Raw genomic sequence first — 19,878 nt, 5'->3', positions numbered from 1 at the left:
GGATATTGCGTATTGATCGAGTTGTTAAGCAGTCACAGGTTCAGATCTCAAACCATCTCCAAGGACTTCTTCCTTCTTCTTGTCAGCAATCTCTGCGAGACCGCTCTTCTCATCTTTCACCAGATTTTCTTGATTCTTATCAGCAACGTCTTGTGCTTGAAGCTGCTCATCCTCGCGATTGCCATCCAAATTGGTGTCTGTTTCTTCGGCTTGTTGCCGGACAAGCTCCTCAACGGCAGCAACGGTCGCGCCGGGGCCACCAGCAAGTGTGACAAGGACCGTAGAATTTTTATCAATCACGATTGTGCCTCGAGTTGTGCCTCCTGCAGCTTTTTTGTAACCAAGCGCGCCGATAAGCGTGGCCTTAGGATCGCACAAGAGAGAGAACGGAATCTTGTACCTATTCCTGAAGTTGCAGTTTGCCTTGATACTATCGGTCGACAATCCGTAAATGGAGAGACCTGTAGAATCTAAAGGCGGGCTTGCGTCTCGGAAAAGGCAGGCTTGGTTGATACCTTGATTCGTGTCAGCAGAGTCGAAGCAAAGGTTTAGAATTTTCAAATCGTCATAGCATTATGGGAGATGGAAAGAGGATATGAAGCGCTATAGGTCGTGTAGGATAGGACTTGTATTATTTGCATATTTCGGGTTGCGCGAGAATGTCCGTAAAGGAAGTCTAAAGGGAAGAGAGGAGAAAAGAAGAGACCCAACCGTAGACTTACATCCTGGAGTCGAGGCTTTTGGGTAGATGAATATCGCAATACCCTTCTCGCTCTTATCAACAAGGTCTTTCAGAGTCGTCTTCTCTCCCGTATGGGTTTCCACCGAGCCACCAAACCCCTCGAGGTTGAGGCGCTCACCAACAACGCATCGGCCAAAGCCGGGGTCTACCGCGGCTGGGGATTTCTTTCTAATGACAACTGACTTGGCCTTTGATAGAGCCAATTTCATCGAAGCTGTTCTCTTCTTTGTGCTAGATGAAGGCGACGCATCCGATGCAGTTGAGGCTGTTGAAGCCGTAGTTTTGCGTTTGCGCAATTCCATAGGCATCCTGCTGATGGGCTTAAAATTTCGGCAAAAGTAGTGATAAAAAGGTCTTATAGTTGACAAGGGTTTGAAGTAGAGACAAAGAGTGAGCTTCTCGCAAACTTCCAAGGGAGAAGAGGCGCGTTGTCACAGCCAAGAGACAGCACCAGATAATAATATAAGGGCCGCACTGACCACCCTATAAACAAAATGGGAGCAAGCAGGGCTGTATCTCAGAATCTTCGCCACTGGTTGAATCATGTGCATCCCTCTTTTTCGAGCGATCAGCAGTCAGAGAGTGAAATTTATTTTCCTACGTACTACTGCAGGTCATTGCGTTGATGCCTACCCTTAGTGGTGGTCATCTTCGGTAGGAAGGTAAGTTGGTGATGTCAGCGGCCGAAATACCGATCCGGCCTCGGCTTCATGCTTACTTTTCGCCTTCTAAACCCAACGGGACGGAATAAGCCCATAACAAATTCTGCTCTGATTCTAGAGTCCGCCACAGCCAATACAGATTAACGAGCAGAGTGGAGTGCTTTTTTCTTTTCCTTTTCTCATGTGATGTCTTGGGCAAAAACTGCCACCTGTAGCCGCTTAAGCCGCGTCAGTTCCCTTTCTCACTGTGGGAGGCATCTCCAAGTGACCCGAGCGGGGCTTTTTCACACAAAGTCTCTGCGCCTTTGAGGTAAGGGATTGTTCGATCGATATTCTTCAATGGGGGAACCCATGGCGTCGCTCCGCGGAATGTTCTGAAATATCGCTTTACAACCATATGCTTCATTTAAGGCTCTTATACGGACAGGCATTTTAAGGGTATGATATCTGAGCCGGTTGGTTACACAATAAGAAATGATTTCTAACTCTCTGCTACGATTCTTAAATTGTTTGATGTTGAAGCGTCAGTTGGAGTTAGATGACGGAGAGCTTATTAGTGATATCTACTACTGATATTTTACCTTTAAACAGCCTCATAAAGGCACGAGCCCTTGTGCACACTTTAGTTGCTGAACCGCAATTCCTTCGTGGTCAAATAATTTTTCTAAGCACCCTACTACTAACTTCATGCTTGCTTCTTTGATGAAATGCGAATATGGAGTGCCAGATAGCGTATCTCGTATAATGCATGTCGTGTAACTATTCTCTAGAATATGCAAAGAAATGATTCATATAAACCCCAACAGCTTCGATCAAAAATGCTGCAAGACCGTTGCTGATGCCTTATCCACAAACGCCTCGCTGGAAAAGCCACCAAACCGGTAAAAGAGAAATACAGAATTTCCGTCATGAACAAAGACTTTCACATCAGTCCGCCAAGTACCATTTTACCAAGTCCTCGAAGCTCGGTCCTCGCAAAAGTTCGACTTGTATCTTCGAATTCCTTCATGACCCCCGCGATGATGACCTTGCGGATTCGAGCGTCAGCTTTGGTGAACACCTCATCCACTTGCGGCGCGCAAGCTTCTGGTGAGGATACTAGAGTCATAATACGCGTATAGCAATCAATTAAAACGTCGCAGAGTGTAGCGAATGTTTCGTTATAGTCCGGTTCGAATGGAAGAAAGGGAGTGAGCAGATGAGTGTACTCCTCTCCAGGAAGAAGCTCCTGGTCGCCAGAAGTGAACGAGAAGGATGTAGTGGCGCCAGCGGATGAGACACTGCTGGCCATCGATTTCAGATCAGACGGATCGCTGACACTACTCATTGGCAAACCAATCTCAGCCGCCGAGCTCGTCCGACGGCCCTTTACCGACGCAGCATGGGTTGCACGTTTGAACATTTGCGGTATCCGTGCTCGAGAGAGCGAAGAGGACGAAGACCCGTCCGGTGGATGAATTTGCTGGAAAGTCTCGAATTCCGCTAGTAGTGCGTGAAGTGCCCGTAGGTATTCGTAGGGGCCTTGTGTATTTAGGTCGAGAATAGTGGGTAACGATATTCCCAGCAGGAGGTAGTTGGTGGCGCGGCGGGAAAGCTTCTTCTGCTCGAAATATGAAGTTCTCGATGCATCGGGTTTATTAAAGAGAACGGTGTTGAACCAGTATATATGTCCCTCATGACTTTTATAAATATTAGTATCGGTGATGCCGTGAAACTTTATGCCATGTCCTTGTGGTCACATACGCTTTTCTCAGATAATCTAAAGTTGCGATCCGCTTTGATGCAACATCGTGTATATGCTGATAGACGGCCTGAGGGTTTAATGGCCCACTCGTCACCGGTATATTTCCCGAGTTGGGAAACGCGGAAAGAGTGTTGACATGAGCCATTGCGAAGCTTCCTGATGCGGGGTTTGTACTAGACGCCTGAGATATTGAGGGCGTTCTGTTTTCTGAATCCTTTCTATTACGACCAGAGAAGCCCCCAACAATCATAGCAAGTGTATTAGACGCTTTCCGAGACTGCGTTACCGAAAGTCGAGAACCGGCACTCAGGTTATTGAGGAAAGATTCAGAGCTGCCGTCAATTGACTTGAATAGGCGGAGGGAGCTTTTTCTTGAGCACGGCGAGGTCGAGGGCGATGAATGACGCAAGGAAATAGAACTGGGGGAGCCTCCAGTTGGTGAAGACGTCGAAGGGGCCGATGCTAATGACGCTGCCTCGCACGTATGCACTCTGCTCAAAGGCGAGGAGGGTTCGCAGGTACCTTTGGAGCTCGGGGAGTCGGGATCGGCAGTATGAATCCGTAATAAAGGCGGCTGATTGCAGGCTCTAGTCAAGGAGGCCGTTGAGCCCGTTGCAGCAGCGTCGCTTTCTGAAAGTAGTTGATCTGGCGTTATGCTTCGAGAAAGGGTGCTAAGAGGGTATGCCCGCAGCTGTCCGCCATCTTTAGAAGCCGCAGCTGTCAAACGAAACGAAGGGTTCGACATTTCTCGCTCAGTTCTACTGCCTGCGATTTTTAGTATCGTGCCCGCTCGGCGGCCAGGGATCAGTAGCACGCTAGTGGACAGGCACCGTTGCGGCGTGTGGGCCCTGAGTCGGGAGGTTGCCCATCTCGTGGGGAGACGGCGTGTGTAGCAGAGGTGCTTACGCGACCGGTGCCTGAGCTCGAGGGAAACCCTGCAGCTCAGAAAACAACCATCCTATACAGTGTAATGCCGGAATTGCTGTCTTGTGGTTGACCAATCTATCTGATAGCTCGCGGCAAATCAATGAGCTAGTAATAATTAGCCCGGGGCCACCCCCTATTTTTCCCAGGAGAACTTTGTGGAAGGAAAATTGCAAAGAACGCCCACTTACGGTAGTCAATTTAGTTCTATCACCTCCACCAAGTGCCGTCGATAAGCAATTGGTTATTAACGGGACGTAAAGAGGGTCGCAGAAATGTACATTGAGACAGGCACAAGCACTCATCTGTAACCTAACATCTTCGTTACGAAAATGACTCGAAAATATTTGCAATATCGTCAATGATGAGTACGAGAATGATAATTTTCAACGGCGATCTGGGAGAAGAGTGGCATTTCCTTTTCATAGTAGCTGGCCGTGAGCAGAACCTGTAATGATCCGGTCTCGGCACTGCTGTAAGTATACAGCAGCACTTCAGCTCGCGAATCCAACCGAGAGCGCAACCATCCCACCTGGCCCCACGTGCCCCACGGGCTGTCATGCCATTGCGAAGTCTCTCTTGAATTGTGCAGTCTATTCAATACCTATAACAGTCATTTCTCCGAGAATATAGAGTGGTTCTCACGGCAATCCTTCTGCGAAACTTCACAGAAAGGCTCGATCAAGAAGCAAGTTTTCGGCTATGACCAGCAAGTCCGTCGAGGCAGTACCTGTGGCCGGTCAGTGGCCAGTTGACCCGCAGGAAGATATTCCGATTTGGGACAAGAGAGTATGGATAGACGGCTGCTTTGATTTTAGCCATCACGGTGCGTCAGTAGCAGGAGATTTATAAGAGGCCTAGCTAACTCAATTGTAGGGCATGCGGGAGCGATGCTGCAAGCGCGGCGATTAGGTGATGAACTTTTGGTCGGTATTCATTCTGACGAGGAGATTATGGAGAACAAGGGCCCAACGGTGATGACACTCAAAGAGCGGTAAAAACTCAATCATCATTTCTCGTCATCACTGAAATACTGACTACTGTTCGTATAGTATCGCAGCGGTGGACGCGTGCCGTTGGTCAACTCGGTCAATTCCTTGTGCTCCTTACGTGACATCACTTCCCTGGATCTCTCACTATGGCTGCAAATATGTAGTACATGGAGATGATATTACATCAGATAGCAGCGGCGAAGATTGCTACCGTTATGTCAAGGCCGCCGGCCGATTCCTTGTCGTCAAGCGAACACCGGGTATCTCAACCACGGATTTAGTGGGCAGGATGTTGCTCTGTACAAAGACGCACTTTATTAAATCACTTCAGAAGGTTCTGTCTGGTGAGGAGGGTGCTGAAGATGCCGAAGAGCGCGCGAAGCTCGGCGCAGAAATGACCCAGCGGGTTCTAGAATATGCGAGTGATGAGACCGGGAAAGCACCAGGACCTGAAGTTTGGAGCTGGAACGCCCCGCTAGCTGCCAGGTTGCACGATTCTCAGGAAGAAAATGGCTCCTTTGAGCGCCTTGTCGCAGGAAAGCCCCCCAAAGCGGGTCAGAGAATTGTTTACGTGGACGGTGGCTTTGATCTCTTCTCGTCTGGACATATCGAGTTTTTGCGTAACGTTGTCGAAGTCGAGAATGAAATTGGGCGCAAACGGGGCTGGTTCGAGGACGAAGCTACCAACAAGAGGAAAGCTGAGCATGGAGAAGACTACGGCCCGGCATATATCATTGCTGGTGTTCATGATGACGAGGTCATTAATTACTGGAAGGGAGTCAATTATCCAATCATGAATATCTTTGAGAGAGGGCTCTGTGTCCTCCAGTGCCGTGTAAGTTCTGACTATTAACTGAAAGCCACCTGTTGGTTCCTGTTCTTTGGCTGGAAATGCTATCTGCTATGCGGCTCAGACTAACGCCGTCTTTCAGTACATTCATGCGGTGGCTTTCTCGGCCCCTTTTGCGCCTAGCAAATCGTACCTCACCACACTTCCCTATGGTGTGCCGCATGCCGTCTATCATGGGCCTACATCTTTTATGCCTTTGACATACGATCCTTACACGGCGCCAAAGGAGATGGGTATCTACCATGAAATTGGCGATCACGCTTTTGCAAACGTCAATGCGGGTGAGATTGTGGAGCGCATACTGAAGAGCCGCGCACTGTACGAAGAACGACAGCGTGTCAAGGGACAAAAGAGCGTTGGCGAGGAGGCCTACCGTAGGCGGGAAGAAATGGAAGAAGAGGCAAACCGCATCAAGCTCGAAAGAGATGCTTCAAAAGGAAATTTATAGATTTGATTTGCTGACCACATTAGACTGCTTTGCGGCTCGAGTCAGACTCGGACACTATAACGCATTACGAAGGGACATGTGCATAGCGATGGCGTTCAACACTTGGCAGAGCTTTTAATTTAAGGATCATTTAGAAGCTAATCCTTTCTCACAGCGACGAGTCACATGGCATCACCAGGATACATGCACTTGAGCGAAGAATGTAAATAGCATGGCAAGTATTAATTCAACATTATTTCTGTTAGAAGACTTTACAAAACTATCATCCAAAACCTGTCTATATGATTCTCCATATCTATGACTGAAATTCCATGAGCTAGCCTTTTCAAACTCCCAGACGCCATGGATATGCAGCTAATTCGAAAAAGATGGTTGTGTGAAGGATGCAGAGATCGTGGATGATCTTGCAAGGCTTCGAGAATGTGCTCTTCAAGGTCCGAGATTTGCTCCCAGCAGACATGCACAGTGATCAAGCAGTCTCCTCAACTACAACGCCCCATTCATGACGCTCCTTGCCGTACATGATGTTCCTAAGCCAGTTCTTGAGCAGAGCAGCATAATGACCGGTGGTGCCAGCCGCCAGAGGGATATCAAGGTCCTTTCCGCGGAAATGGATCTCAGAGACAGGGGCGATGAAGAACTGGAGATATATGCGTTAGCAGCAGTCAAACAAGAATAGTAGGTTCTTTGCAGAAAAAATCAAAGGGTTAAATTGAGTGAGTCTTACAGCAGTACCAGCGGCAAACGCTTCGACCAATCTACCTTCGGCGATAGCCTCATCAACTTCGCTCATGGTGAACTTGCGCTCAACAATTTCCAGGCCTTCAATCTTAATGCCGTCGCCTTCCCAGGTCTTGGTCAGACGCTCGCGGGCAAGCTGCAACACGCTACGTCTCGTCACACCGTCGAGGATGATCTTGTCCTGCAGAGGCGCGGTCACGAGTTGAAGCGCGCCATCGCGGGTGCGCCAGACGACAAAAAAGTTGCTCGCGCCAGCCTCGGTCACCTCCGCATTGGATCCGAAGAGCCAGAGGATCTGGTCGTAGCCTCGCTGCTTGGCCTCGTTCTGAGCAATCAACGAAGGTCCGTAGTTGGCGCCGACCTTGGCGAAACCAAATCCGCCTGGCCATGCTCTCACCATGTCGTCCTGGCTAGCCAGCAACTTCAAGCCAGGCTTCTTCAGAGTCTGACCAGGCACAGGGGCCTGCGTACCAGTGGGCTCATCGAAGCTGGGGAACAGGCAAAGGATGACATAGAGAAGGGCCTCGCGAGGCCGTTGCACACCCAGGGCAGGGGCATTCGCAATCATGGTAGGTCGAATGTACAGAAACTGGCCCGGTTGGGACACGGGCAGCCACTTGGAGCCGTCCTGTTCAACGAGAGCCTCGACCAACTTTTGCAGCTCACGCGGATCAAAGGCAGGCAAGGCGATCCGTGCCGAACTCAGCACCATCCGCTCACAATTCTTGTCTGGCCGGAAGAGGCGGAGTTTGCCATCATAGCCACGGTAGACCTTCATGCCCTCGAAGCATTCGGTTGCATAGTGCAGGCAAGATGCAGTGGGCATCAAAGACAGTGGGCCATACGGCTTAAGCTCCGGAGCCTCCCATCCATTATCCGCGGTCCAGCGCACAGTCACCATATGGTCGGTGCATGTCGACATGGACCACACTTCGGGGGAGTTGCGGTCAGGCACGGCGCGGGGCGCAGCGGAAAGGTTCTTGCGCAATTGGGAGGCATCGAGTTCAGGGAGAGTGGACGCAGGTGTAGCTGAAGCCGGCGCAATCGAAGGGGCAGTTTGAGCAATATTCTGAGCCACGGCGGCCGAGTTGAGCTCCGTTATGCTCTCGGGCTGTTGAACGGCAGAGGGAGACATTTTGTTTTTCGATTGCGATTATGTTTCTGAAAAGCAACAGGAAACGTTGCGGGGAGAGAATCAAATTGGAGTTACAACAACTTTTCGAACGATGAAATGCTCCAAGGTGGGGCAATTACTGTCTTGTGGGTATTAAACGTATTCAAAGATCAGCCAGATTAGGGCACTTGATCAACAAATGCAGAAACAAATGACTCCTTTGGATGAGGACAAGAAACACACAAAGAGAATGGTAGATGGCGGCAAAGAGTATCTACAGGCAGCGGGGCATTTTAAATACTACAACTGGGGAATAGGTTAGCACCTCCCGAGCGGCCAAAGTGTCTATTCAAGTTGACTCACGCGGCGGGAGGCCGGCGAAAGGGGAGCGATAGACCGACAGGGCGCTTTCATGACATTTTTCAAGATTGATAGCCGAGACGGTTTAGCGTCGCGCCAAACAGACGGACCCCCAGGAAAATCAATTCGACGCCCAAACCATTCCTCTGGTAATCCTCATTCAGTACTACACCTCTATCAAGACATGATTTCTACAGGAAAGCTTTGTCTCTCATTCTTGAGATCTTAAATATCTGACAAATTATAATTCTAAGAGCAGTGAAGGACGAAGGATCGAACAAATAATATGCCAAGGAAATCTTCAAGAGTTCAGACTGCAAGGACTGTTCGTCTCCAATTGACTTTCGGTTCAGTTTGACTGACCGAGGGACCTGCTGGAGTAGGTCTAGCGGATCCGACATTGGTCCCTCCGAGATCGCCCTCCAGGCTCCCTCTCTCCCCCCTACAGAACTAATGACTCTTTTTTCCACAGCGTCCGACATGACGCCGCCGACCAAAAAAACAACGCCACTCGATAAAATATTCGCCCATCAAAAGCCTCGGCAGATGTCTTATCCGTACCGCGGGGCCTTTGTTCCACCGTTTCTCTCTTCCCTTTGTCCTTATCGAACTACCTACTAGTTAACTCACTCCTACTCTAAGTTTCTCCCCACTGTACCTCCGTACTCTGTCACTTATCTCTTACGTACAACACTGTTTATATCGCGAGAGATCCCTCGTACGTCAGTAGTAAGATACTGTAACGGAGTCATTTCACTTTATTTTAAACATCACCGTACCTCTGCACAATGCCATGGATACCAATTGGCCTCAGTGACCGTCAACTCGTTACTTTTACAGAGAACTGCGTAAGGTATTTACCTCTGTACAGAGGTACGCTATATCAAGCTAGGTAGGTAGGTAGGTCAATACCGCAGCTATCGTTGCTCTAAGGTTTTTTTTTTTTTTACGGACTACTGTACGTAGTACCTCTGTATCTCCGGATGATCATCTTCAACGCGGCGCTAATTCCGCTATTGTACTACCAACCTATGTATTCTGTCACTATTTAATAGTTGATTGCTAGTCCATCCTCCGTAGGAAAGCGAATGTAGCCGAACCGATCCCTGACGGACGAGGGGAGCGAGGAGGAAGATTCGAGACTGAGATTCGAGATTGACAGTCTCGACGCCTCGGACTGAGATGCAGCAGTGGAGAGTCAAGGCTAAGTTGCCAAAACGTGCATTAATGCATAATTTACCTGTACTCCGTACTTTGTATTGCATATCTCGCATATCGCATCTCGCATATTGCATATTACATGCATGTCGAATGACTCGAATCACAAGACGGAAAATAAAAGCAAAGACAAGGAATAGCAAAATGTGGTTTGATTTACCGTAGTAAGTCGACTCGATAATGATAATAATGAAAACAATAGCAATGATAAGAATGAGAATAAAATAATAATAAATATAAAAATGACAATGATGATGATAATGATAATAATATAGGTTTATTGTTTGCCAAGACTATGCAACTCGCCGAGAAAAAGAATATACCAAATACTAGTTACAGAAACGTGCGCTGGGAAGATATGTCCCATGTCCCTGGTCCAGCTGCCTGTCGGTCGCGAGAGAAGAAGGAAAGATACGGAGATAACTGAAATAAAAGAATATAATAAGATAAAACAAGGAAAAACAATAATAATAGAAATAGAAATGAAAAAGTAAGAATAAGATAGAATAAAAAAATAAGATAGAAATAAGAATAAGAATAAGAATAAAAAATAAGAACCCAAACAAGAACAAGAAAGGAATAGAGGGAGAAAGAACAGGCATCTCAGTGGACATCTTTACACTTACATCATTACATGTTTCGCTATTTAACTTATGATGATAATTCCCTTTATGGCGCTTTCAAATGAACCAAACCCACAAGATGCGCAGAAAAAACTACGCGGGGACGAAGGGGAAAGAAAAGAAGGAAAGAAACAGGGGTCGAGAAAAGTGGGGAAAAGAAGATTACAAATGATATAATCAAATTAAAAAAAAAGTTTAGTAGGAGAGAGAGAAAAAAACAAATGCATTCATTAAGCCACGGCTTCGCCCATGCGTAGTGCCAAAAGTGCCCGGACATCGGTAACGTACTGCAGCCCTTCTAACAGGGGTATTAGATGAAGCAGGTCATTGTCTGTCGGATCATTGATCCAGCCTTCGATTGGAATGGCGTTATCTGGCACACAAGCAGGATCAGTCAGCATCGCAACGAGACCTTGATGGAGAACTAGGTAATAATGACGGGGGAGAATGATGGTGATGAAAAAGGGAGGTTTTATGAGGATAGAAATACCTTCATGAAAGACATAGCTCATTGGGCTGTTGTCCAAGATCATGACCTTGCTCAGATCGGGCTCGACGGAACTGAGGTCCTTGATGTAGGCTCCGTTGCGAAAGGTGCAGTGCTGGCGATAATACCGGCCGGAAAAGTACTTGCGCTCTTGCTCGAGCCAGTCAATGACTGGGTCGGCATATTCCTGCACCGACGCCGTGAACACGACGAGGTTATACCATCGACACACCTGGGTGTTGGGGTTAGATAACGAAGTTGAAAAAATTATTACGAAGAAACAGGTTCATGTACCTTGCGAAGAAATTCGTCGCAATAGGGCCGCTTGTGGACATAATACAGAATGGGATGCTGCGGTCCTACGGTGGTGCCGGTGGCCCCGACAACGGGCACGTTGAGTTTGACCTCGACCATGTGGCCTGAGCTCATACGGCCGCCTTTGGCAAGACTGTGAATAAGAGTTTCGTCCAAATCTATAATTAATGTTTTCTGGGGAATTTGAGGAGAAAAGGGGCTCGAGTAGGAATATGATGGTTGCCGCCGGGGTATCAAGGGTCGAGGCGGGGCAGGAGCGCGGGGGTATTTGGTGACGCGGAGAGAAGATGCGGCGCTGGTGGGGGATTTTATGGAATCGGCGGTGAGTGGTGTTGGCGAGTATTTTACGCCCGTAGACGTGCTTGAGGTTTTCTTCGAGTCAGCCTGCTCGGCTCTCTTTTGTTTGCGCTGCTTGAGCGATTCTTCATTGTATAATTTGATGCGAATCGAGCGACGCGCGGGGGCAATCTCTTCCGAGGATGCAGATGAGGAGGATTTGGAGCGATTATTACGAGGAGATGATGATGACGATGATGCTGTTGCCCTGCTTCGCTCGCGCTCATGCTCCAGTTCCGACTCTGATGTTATTGCTGAAGACGACGAGCTTGCCGAAAGTGATCGCCGCGACGATTTTGGACTTTGCCGACTTCGACTTGATCGCTGCCTACCGTTCTTCGCTGGAGGTCTATCGTCATCAAGCGGGGTTAATCGCTGCATCGTGTCCTTGGGGCGTATCGTACGTAGCACAGTGTGGTAGACACGGCGTGCCGGCATCGACATGGAGAAATTGCCGGCGTCATCGTAGAAGCAGCCAGCCAGGTATATCCCTGGTGCTGCCAAAGTCGATAAGATCCATTTCACCGTTGTCGCGACGGTTGTTGCAAACCATTTAGGTATGCGCAAGAAGCTAGAGCGCTTTGACCGGGTCAGTAGTCCCGGTTGTTGCTCGGACAGAAGAGGCAACTTCTCGTCCATTGCGCTTGCCGATGGGGCCGAAGGACTCGAAGAATCTAGCAGAGGTCCGTATGGGGAATCCTCCGCCGGTACTTTTTCAGGAACTTCTCCAGAGCTCAGCGCATCGTCTTCTAATGCAGATGCTTCTGGAGGAAAATATGCTTGATCCTGGTCCTCTTTGGTGATGTCACCTCGCGACGTCGATGGCGAACCTATCGGTGTTTGGGGAGGAGTCGAGCCTATGACCCGCGCCGAAAGGATGTTCAGAGAGTTCATCGTCTGAAAAGAGCCATGAATAACGAAATTTAGCAGTTGAAGAGACGGTTATCGGGTGTCCAGGATATAGCGCAATTGGCAACGTTGCACAGCGTGACAGCTGTCGTCGATGCAGCCGGGGGGGCGTTATCGAGCTGTTGCGCCGTTTGATCTGAATGATCCGGGGTAGTGCTGATAGCGCTCCAAGACCTGTCTAGAATACACGTGGGAAATATAATCCAAGGCTTGAAGCAATTCGAATCGACGAGATTGTAGTTGGACTCGTGTTTGAAGGGTTTGAATCAACACATGTTGACGGGGATGATGATGTGGGGAACAATAATTAGGTTGAGTTGAGCTCGGAAGACGGTTAAACTCTCGCCGACGAAACAAAAACAATGCCGGCAGCCCAGCAGGTCAGGGTATGAACCTTGAATTAATGATAATATACGATTAAATCTACTGACATGATCTATTCCTTCGATACACATTTTACCTCTGTTACTTTGACTGTGGTCAATATTCAGGGCTCTAGCTAGTGGTGTCTGTTGAGTGAGTGCTTGGATGCTTCGGATCATACGTAGTATATAGCCGTTCGTATTCCTTGGCCACGAACCCAAATGTTGAGCTTCACTCTACCCCACATGGAAAAAGGCCCATTCTGTAACGATTCCTTCAGCTCCACCGATCATGTCGCTATTCCTTCGCAAAGCTCTCTCTCTTTAGAAGACCTTATTGATAATCATTTCAGCCACCACGAGTGCAGTGGGTGGCCATTGAGATTTCCAAGGCGTTATCACCTCCGTGCACATACTCCGGTAGCAGGGTTAATAATTGGTCAATTTGTCAGCCTCACAAAAGAAAAATCAAACACCATGGCTGCAAAAAGGTTTCAGTATTATAGTTGGAAACCATTGCGAACCATTCACATGATCAGTGGGAAAAGGCGACTGATTACTGAGCCATCGGAAGCGTATTACTAGACGTTATAATTACCATTTCTTAACCAACTCTGGCTAGAGACTTTCATTAGAAATGCCGTTGGCGGTTTGTTGTTACACTGCAGCATGACTTCCCTTCTAATTTGGTGATGAATGATGAAACCATCCCTCCAAGTCTTCAACAAAGCTCGTCTGGGCCATAGCTGTTTCTAGAATTGACTGTGTCGCAATCGGCTGAAATCATTGCTGATTACTCTCTGCGCCGACCGCCGCAAATGTATAAAAATGCGTCGCTCCTCGAATTCCCAATGCCAATTCATATACTCAAGATTATACATTTAGAGCACAAATCTCAATACAATTGCTTGCGTTTCTAACATGGCTCCTTCAGTCTTGCTCATCGGTGCCAGTGGTTCACTTGGAGTGCCTCTTGTGGAAGAATTTATCAGACAAAAATCGAAATTTGAAAGAATCGCAATTCTTGCAGACCCGTCTAGAGCCAAAAAGTTTGAAGATGTCCAGAAACGAGGAATAGACGTGGTGACTGGGTCTTTCCTGGACCCCAATTCATATAAAGGTATGTCGGATTTTCTTTTTGAAGTGCTGCTTTCATTTGCACGTTTGGCTAATACCAGCATCAAGGCTTCTCTGTCGTGATCTCCCTGGCAGGAAACCCAATCATGAGACTTCAACCGGCCATGATCGAAGCAGCTGTAGCTGCTGGGGTCCGACATTTTTATCCTTCCGAGTTCGGAGTTGATGTAGGACACGACGACCTCGTCGACTTCAGATATCTCCGAGACAAGCGTGTGACGCGCGATCATCTTGTTGCAAAAGCAAAAGAAGTCCCAGGATTTCGATACACTCTGCTTATGAATGGCATATTCGCTGAATGGTCGGCCATCCCTCCGTTGGGTGTAGATACCGACAAGCACACATCCACCGTCTATGGCACGCCCGACGCCATTCTCTCCCTTACCGCGGTGCCCGAGTAAGTCGTCTTGGTGTGAACGAAACATTCTTGGAATGCTAACATGAGACATAGCATCGTACGCTACATCGTGGAATCTGTTCTGCTGCCGTTTGAGAATGATGAAGCAGAACGCCAACTCAGAGTGATTGGCCAGAACGTTTCCCATGCAGAGTTGCTGGATATTTTAGAGGAGATACAAGGAAGCAAATATGATCGAACGTATTTGCCACTTGCCGAGGCGGCAGAGAAACAAGACGAGAGTCGTAAAAAGGGTGACGAGGCTTCAGTCTTGTACTGGTCCCTTAGACAACTACAGGGAAGTGGAAACGGCCGTGTTCCTGGTCCATGGGACAACGATAAGTTTTCATTCAAGCCTGAAAGCGCGAGAGAGACGATCCAGCGCATCTACGGCAAAAATTGAGAGCGTTAGACGATCATATATCAGGCATATTTTTGTCAGCCATGAATAAATTTTGATTCGGATATTCTTGGATTGTCGAATGTTTATTTTCCCATTGTTGATACGTTAGTATTTCTAGTGGGAAATGCCAGAATTTTATTAATGAAGCTGTATAATATTACGAAGGTTTTAATAGCCTCTCTTCAGAAATAGTAATAATAAATGGCATCCTGTGTTCCTTCTGATGGACAATGAAATTAATGAAGAACAGCTGTTGAATGTTTACGACATTGCTCATGATGGGCCCATGCACTTGCTAGTCCTAATTAGGCAATGATTGAGATGGTATGGGGTAAAAATGTTGATTGATAAGATAAACATTGCATATTGTGAGAGTGATTCACCTTCAATAACGGCATGTGTTTGAAAGCCCTCAATCTTCCAAATCCACCGCATACGTCGCCTAACGGAGCTTGCACCTCCCATAATCAGGTCCTAATTTCTGCCTCGAAAATTGCTGCAAAGCTTCTGAGGGGACTGTGGTCTTTGTACCCGCTGGAAGTAACACTCAACCGGAGCAGCAAGCGCGACTTGCCCCACTACCTCAGTTTGCGCAGGGTGCAGCTGCAGCATCATGCCTTCACCCACCATCGTTGCTTCACCGGGGCTGTCTTCATTCTTGAAGTCATTGAAGTCAACCCCAGTAGAGGCATCCATTGAGCACCTGATCTCGTATGTGCCTTTTATCCAGTAATCTGTCAATTCTCTCACTGATTTTTTTTTCTTTCAGGCTTTTGAAGCGGAGGCAGATTCGCAACTCACGACCGTGTGCTGTAGCAACAGCACAGCTTCTTCTCAGAGTGGTTTCCGCATTCCGATGGACCGACGTGTCAAGACTTATTGAGCGCATCCAACTTGTGGGACAGAGGCTGCAGGCAGCCCAACCGCGCGAGCTTTCGATTGGGAATATCGTTCGACGAATTCTGGGATTAGTCCGAGAGGAGGCCGAGGAAGATCGCGACGCCGACGCAAGCGCACTCAGTGAGCCAGGAACCGATAGCCAGCCGGGAACACCTAGGATTTCAGGAGTCCGGCCGCCGCTCTCATCAAGCATATCTACGTTGAGCCCGCTACGACATGGTGCCATCGAGCCGTTGGATCCAACTGTGGCAGAGCCAGACACTGCCAAATTTGTTGCCGATTCAGCACAAAGACCTCCGCTTCTAACATCGCACACGTCTTATGCCGCCAGCGCGACTGCTCCCATGGCCACTTCCATGTTTAGCCTGCTTTCCCACCCTGAAACGCCTTCATCCACGGCAACTCCATCCGGAACTCAGTCACCCTCTGGGAGACCAACTTCGGCAACACAAGCTGTTTTTGCCTCTTTGACACAAAAAGATTTAAGACCTGAAGTGATTGGAGGAATCGAAGAGATCATTGATGAGTTGGACCAGGTCGATGAGCAAATTGCTGGCTATGCTTTGGATCACATACATTCAAACGAAATCATTCTGACCCACACTTCCTCCATGACGGTCCAAAAATTTCTTCTTACCGCTGCAAGGAAGAGAAAATTTACCGTCGTCCATGCCGAAGCTTACCCTAACGATCATGAAGCGACTCATGCTACTGTGACTGGCAAGATGGTCAATGAAAACCAGGATGAGCTCAGCTCTGAAGCATTCCAGAAGCCCCTTACTGCTGCCGGCATTACAGTCATTCTCATTCCGGATTCAGCGGTTTTCGCCCTCATGTCCCGAGTTAACAAAGTTATTCTGGGCACCCATGCCGTCCTTGCCAACGGCGGTCTAGTTGCGGCAGCCGGCACAAGAGCAATTGCCAAGGCAGCAAAGACCCACAAGACTCCAGTCGTTGTTGTATCGGGCGTCTACAAGCTCAGCCCGGTCTATCCTTTTGACTTTGAGTCACTGATTGAATTCGGCGACGTCAGCAAAGTATTCAGTTATGAAGACGGCGATCTTGTCGAGAAGGTCGACGTTGAGAACCCGCTTTTTGACTATGTACCAGCTGAGCTAGTAGATCTTTATATTACCAATTTGTAAGTTTCTCAACCACCTGAAGATGATACCACTTTACTAATACATTTCTTAGGGGTGGACACGCGCCGTCATATCTTTACAGAATTGTCGCAGACCATTACCGAGTCGAAGATATCAATATTTAGACATTTAGCCAGGAAAATATATTAGAAGCATTTTTATCAGTAACTCCCTGCGCCTTGACCTGAACTCCAGAAACTCATAGATACCGAACTCCAATGTGATGCGATGCTTCTTTGATAAGTTCTGCCGTGGTTGTATCATTTTGGAAAGGTTTTATGATGCGGGAGCAGAAGTAGACAGATTCAGCCTTTGCTCGATGATGTCTACAATCTCCCTCCAATCCTTCATGGCACCGTCGCCTATATCGCCACATGCCAACTCCTTTTCCATTGGTCTGAGTACTTCATACCACCCATCCTGGCCCCCATCGACACCCCAGTCTTCCTCAAGGACACGGATCTGCTGCTTGGTGATGGGATGTCGCCACATGGCGGTGTTCATTGCTGGTGCAACTATGATTCTCTTCTTGCCACAGACAGGATCGATCAGACCCGTAGTATCCCAGGCCCGTACGACAGACGTAAGCAAATTGTCGGCAAGGCCAACGACTACTTTTGCAAGCGTATTAGCTGAGAGAGGAGCAATGACCAACATATCCGCCCATCTGCGCAGCTCGATATGAAGGATCCCTCCTCCCCTGGTCCACGGAGACGTCCATTCATCCTCGTCGCGGTAAATGCCATCAACATTTGGAATACTCTGAAGCGATTCCAGATGAGGTTGCTCTGCACTCTGTCCTATCAGGAACTTTTCTGCTGATTGAGTGACCAAAATGCGTATTGATAAATTTGGGTGACGAGACAGAGCTTGGGCAATATTGGGAAGCTTAATAGTAGCTACAGATCCACTAGCAGCCAGGAGCAAATGTCTCTTGCCATCATTCATATGCTCCGCTGCGACGAACGGAGTTGAGGAGATACTGCTCTGTATCTGTGATGCAGAAGCTGTCGAATTTGACGTAGCCATTGCCAAAAACAACCTCTCGATATTTTTACTGGTACTAGAAATGATTCTGCAGCCAGAAGACAATTTTTATTTATTTGAAATGCGATATTATGATAGGACTCGTTATGATGACTGTTTGTTGCGTTGCTGAGCAATGCAGCGCCGGAACAATTTGTGATTGGCCTGCTGTCCGTAGCAAAGAGAAGCTTAATAAACTATTTCCCGCTGTCGACATCATTCACACCAGGCGCCGCCAACCCGCCCTTCAACATCCGCCTTTTGTAAATACTTGACAATTGACATCACTAAAACCAAGTGGTGTTTACCTCCTCCTACGAGACAACAATGTTTTCGAGATCAATTCTCTCATCTGTCAGTACTTTCCCTTCTCCCCCTCCCCCCTTCTTCTCTCTTGGTGTTTTCTTTTGTGGCTTTCTTGAAATCTAATACAAAGTCACTCAACCAGGCCTTCCGGCAAGCTTCGCGGCCCATCCGGCCGGTGGCGTCCAAGTCCGCCATCCCGCACTTCACCAGACTCACGCCCTTGAACGTTCGGTTCCTGTCGCAGGAGACCCGCTCGGCGATTGACAAGGCCGTTGCTTCCGCCCCTGTCGTGCTCTTCATGAAGGGTACTCCGGAGATGCCTCAGTGCGGCTTCTCGCGCGCTAGCATCCAGATCTTGGGTCTGCAGGGCGTGGACCCGCAAAAGTTCACCGCCTTCAACGTTCTTGAGGATGACGAATTGCGAACGGGTTAGTAGTAGTCGTTGTCCTATCCGTCCCAACTGTCCTTGCCCGATGCCCATGCCGTCGCCTACGCCGGTCGTTGACAATGCGCGCACGGCCATCGTATACATCTAAGAGACAATATATGCTGACGCCCATGCAATAGGCATCAAGGAATACTCCGAATGGCCAACGATACCCCAGCTCTACGTGGACAAGGAATTCATCGGCGGCTGCGACATTCTCATGTCGATGCACCAGAACGGAGAACTCGCAAAGTTGCTCGAGGAGAAGCACGTCTTGGTACCTGCTGAGGGCCAAATCGAGCAGTAGAGTGGTTCTGACCCATAAAACATCCTCAAGCCTTTAAAAACATAATCCGTTCTATACCTCAGCGCTATGTAACATAGGGGAACTGCTTTGTAACGAAATTTCTCTTCTTTTTCTTTTCCCTGCTCTCTCCGGTTCGTATATGAGCGCTTTATGACACCGCGTTTCATGTACAGTACTGTACTCCGCAGAGTTAAATTTTTTGTAAAGCTATCCTTATGTGTTTGCAGCAATTAGCTCGTACTGGATTGGAATTGACCTTTTTCTTTTCTTTTCCAAAATTGCGCGCATATTTAGAATATATTGCCCTTATTGTTGTCTTTTTATCTGAATGCCGTTCGGCGTGCGGCGTGCAGCCTGCTTATATCAGTGGTCCAGTGCTGCTTTGTGACACACCTGCCCTTGCATCCTTACAATTAAGTCTTCAGAGACGGACACATCCTGCCATTGTCTGACTCTGATACGGAAACACTAAAAGCGAGTTGATTTCAACTTTTGCCGAACCACCTGGAGACATAGTCACATAAGTCACGTTACCATATATGGTGCATTCTCGAACTTTGAACTTTAGAGTCGTTTGAATGTTCTGATCTAGTCTTCTAGAGGTCTTTGTCCTCGAAAGAGGTCAAGTTGCTGCGAACATTGTCCGTCTGCCATCATACAACATGTTGAGAACCCCTTTTGGCTTGAGAACCGGGTTTCGGGAATAAGATATAGTAGGAAAGGAAAAAGAGGATACAGTGATAAATCCATATCGTTCGTAACATGAAGCTGAAAAATCATCCGAAAAGTTCAAAATTGCAGAGACGAATGATGATGACAATGATGATGATGAGGACGAAGCAAAACGCAAAGGGAAAGATATGCCGCTCACGCTAATATGATACGTTATAAAAGAAATGCCCAAGTTGCCAAAGTTCCCAACTACCACAATCGCTTGCCAAATGGAACAAAACCATCCACCTCGCAATGCTGAATAAGCATTTACCTGCGACAAGTTTGAAACTCC

At 48.0% G+C, this 19,878-nt stretch overlaps 10 protein-coding genes across 10 annotated transcripts; 5 read left to right on the top strand and 5 right to left on the bottom strand.

The window, feature by feature from the left end:
* Window positions 1-1,389, bottom strand: L228DRAFT_244547 (thioredoxin-like protein). The gene is made up of 2 exons (XM_018331951.1): window positions 723-1,389; window positions 1-515 (listed from the first exon to the last, which is right to left on the bottom strand). The coding sequence occupies exons 1-2, from the start codon at window positions 1,048-1,050 to the stop codon at window positions 25-27; spliced, it is 819 nt and encodes a 272-aa protein (XP_018191214.1). The 5' UTR covers window positions 1,051-1,389; the 3' UTR covers window positions 1-24.
* A 937-nt stretch (window positions 1,390-2,326) lies between these two features.
* On the bottom strand, window positions 2,327-3,957 carry L228DRAFT_280883 (hypothetical protein; the record flags this gene model as incomplete). Its single annotated transcript, XM_018335840.1, has 2 exons — window positions 3,148-3,957; window positions 2,327-3,083 (listed from the first exon to the last, which is right to left on the bottom strand). Exons 1-2 carry the CDS (start codon window positions 3,891-3,893, stop codon window positions 2,327-2,329), a joined length of 1,503 nt encoding a protein of 500 aa, XP_018191213.1. The 5' UTR covers window positions 3,894-3,957.
* Window positions 3,958-4,613: 656 nt separating this feature from the next.
* L228DRAFT_244544 (hypothetical protein) lies at window positions 4,614-6,611 on the top strand. Its single transcript, XM_018331950.1, has 4 exons — window positions 4,614-4,898; window positions 4,949-5,066; window positions 5,125-5,899; window positions 5,997-6,611. Exons 1-4 carry the CDS (start codon window positions 4,775-4,777, stop codon window positions 6,360-6,362), a joined length of 1,383 nt encoding a protein of 460 aa, XP_018191212.1. The 5' UTR covers window positions 4,614-4,774; the 3' UTR covers window positions 6,363-6,611.
* On the bottom strand, window positions 6,567-8,476 carry L228DRAFT_244542 (branched-chain amino acid aminotransferase II). Its single transcript, XM_018331949.1, has 2 exons — window positions 7,090-8,476; window positions 6,567-7,002 (listed from the first exon to the last, which is right to left on the bottom strand). Exons 1-2 carry the CDS (start codon window positions 8,236-8,238, stop codon window positions 6,832-6,834), a joined length of 1,320 nt encoding a protein of 439 aa, XP_018191211.1. The 5' UTR covers window positions 8,239-8,476; the 3' UTR covers window positions 6,567-6,831.
* A 2,052-nt stretch (window positions 8,477-10,528) lies between these two features.
* L228DRAFT_80760 (hypothetical protein) lies at window positions 10,529-12,546 on the bottom strand. The gene is made up of 3 exons (XM_018336875.1): window positions 11,200-12,546; window positions 10,909-11,137; window positions 10,529-10,791 (listed from the first exon to the last, which is right to left on the bottom strand). Exons 1-3 carry the CDS (start codon window positions 12,448-12,450, stop codon window positions 10,649-10,651), a joined length of 1,623 nt encoding a protein of 540 aa, XP_018191210.1. The 5' UTR covers window positions 12,451-12,546; the 3' UTR covers window positions 10,529-10,648.
* A 920-nt stretch (window positions 12,547-13,466) lies between these two features.
* On the top strand, window positions 13,467-14,790 carry L228DRAFT_280879 (NAD(P)-binding protein). The gene is made up of 3 exons (XM_018335839.1): window positions 13,467-13,947; window positions 14,013-14,361; window positions 14,416-14,790. Exons 1-3 carry the CDS (start codon window positions 13,749-13,751, stop codon window positions 14,762-14,764), a joined length of 897 nt encoding a protein of 298 aa, XP_018191209.1. The 5' UTR covers window positions 13,467-13,748; the 3' UTR covers window positions 14,765-14,790.
* Window positions 14,791-15,377: 587 nt separating this feature from the next.
* Window positions 15,378-16,931, top strand: L228DRAFT_236727 (nagb/rpia/CoA transferase-like protein; the record flags this gene model as incomplete). Its single annotated transcript, XM_018330860.1, has 3 exons — window positions 15,378-15,475; window positions 15,534-16,805; window positions 16,859-16,931. 3 exons carry the CDS (start codon window positions 15,378-15,380, stop codon window positions 16,929-16,931), a joined length of 1,443 nt encoding a protein of 480 aa, XP_018191208.1.
* Window positions 16,870-17,919, bottom strand: L228DRAFT_244539 (phosphopantothenoylcysteine decarboxylase). The gene has a single exon (XM_018331948.1). It carries the CDS (start codon window positions 17,833-17,835, stop codon window positions 17,083-17,085), a length of 753 nt encoding a protein of 250 aa, XP_018191207.1. The 5' UTR covers window positions 17,836-17,919; the 3' UTR covers window positions 16,870-17,082.
* A 146-nt stretch (window positions 17,920-18,065) lies between these two features.
* Window positions 18,066-19,179, top strand: L228DRAFT_244538 (glutaredoxin). The gene is made up of 3 exons (XM_018331947.1): window positions 18,066-18,186; window positions 18,281-18,566; window positions 18,706-19,179. Exons 1-3 carry the CDS (start codon window positions 18,160-18,162, stop codon window positions 18,870-18,872), a joined length of 480 nt encoding a protein of 159 aa, XP_018191206.1. The 5' UTR covers window positions 18,066-18,159; the 3' UTR covers window positions 18,873-19,179.
* On the top strand, window positions 18,981-19,392 carry L228DRAFT_80713 (hypothetical protein). The gene has a single exon (XM_018336874.1). The coding sequence runs from the start codon at window positions 19,088-19,090 to the stop codon at window positions 19,322-19,324; it is 237 nt and encodes a 78-aa protein (XP_018191205.1). The 5' UTR covers window positions 18,981-19,087; the 3' UTR covers window positions 19,325-19,392.
* The last annotated feature ends 486 nt before the right edge of the window (window positions 19,393-19,878 follow it).

Source organism: Xylona heveae (assembly GCF_001619985.1).
Source record: "Xylona heveae TC161 unplaced genomic scaffold L228scaffold_2, whole genome shotgun sequence".
In the NCBI taxonomy this organism is placed as follows: Eukaryota; Fungi; Ascomycota; class Xylonomycetes; order Xylonales; family Xylonaceae; genus Xylona; species Xylona heveae.
The sequence above is the reverse complement of the archived record's forward strand: the minus strand, read 5'-3'. Positions and strand labels throughout refer to the sequence as shown.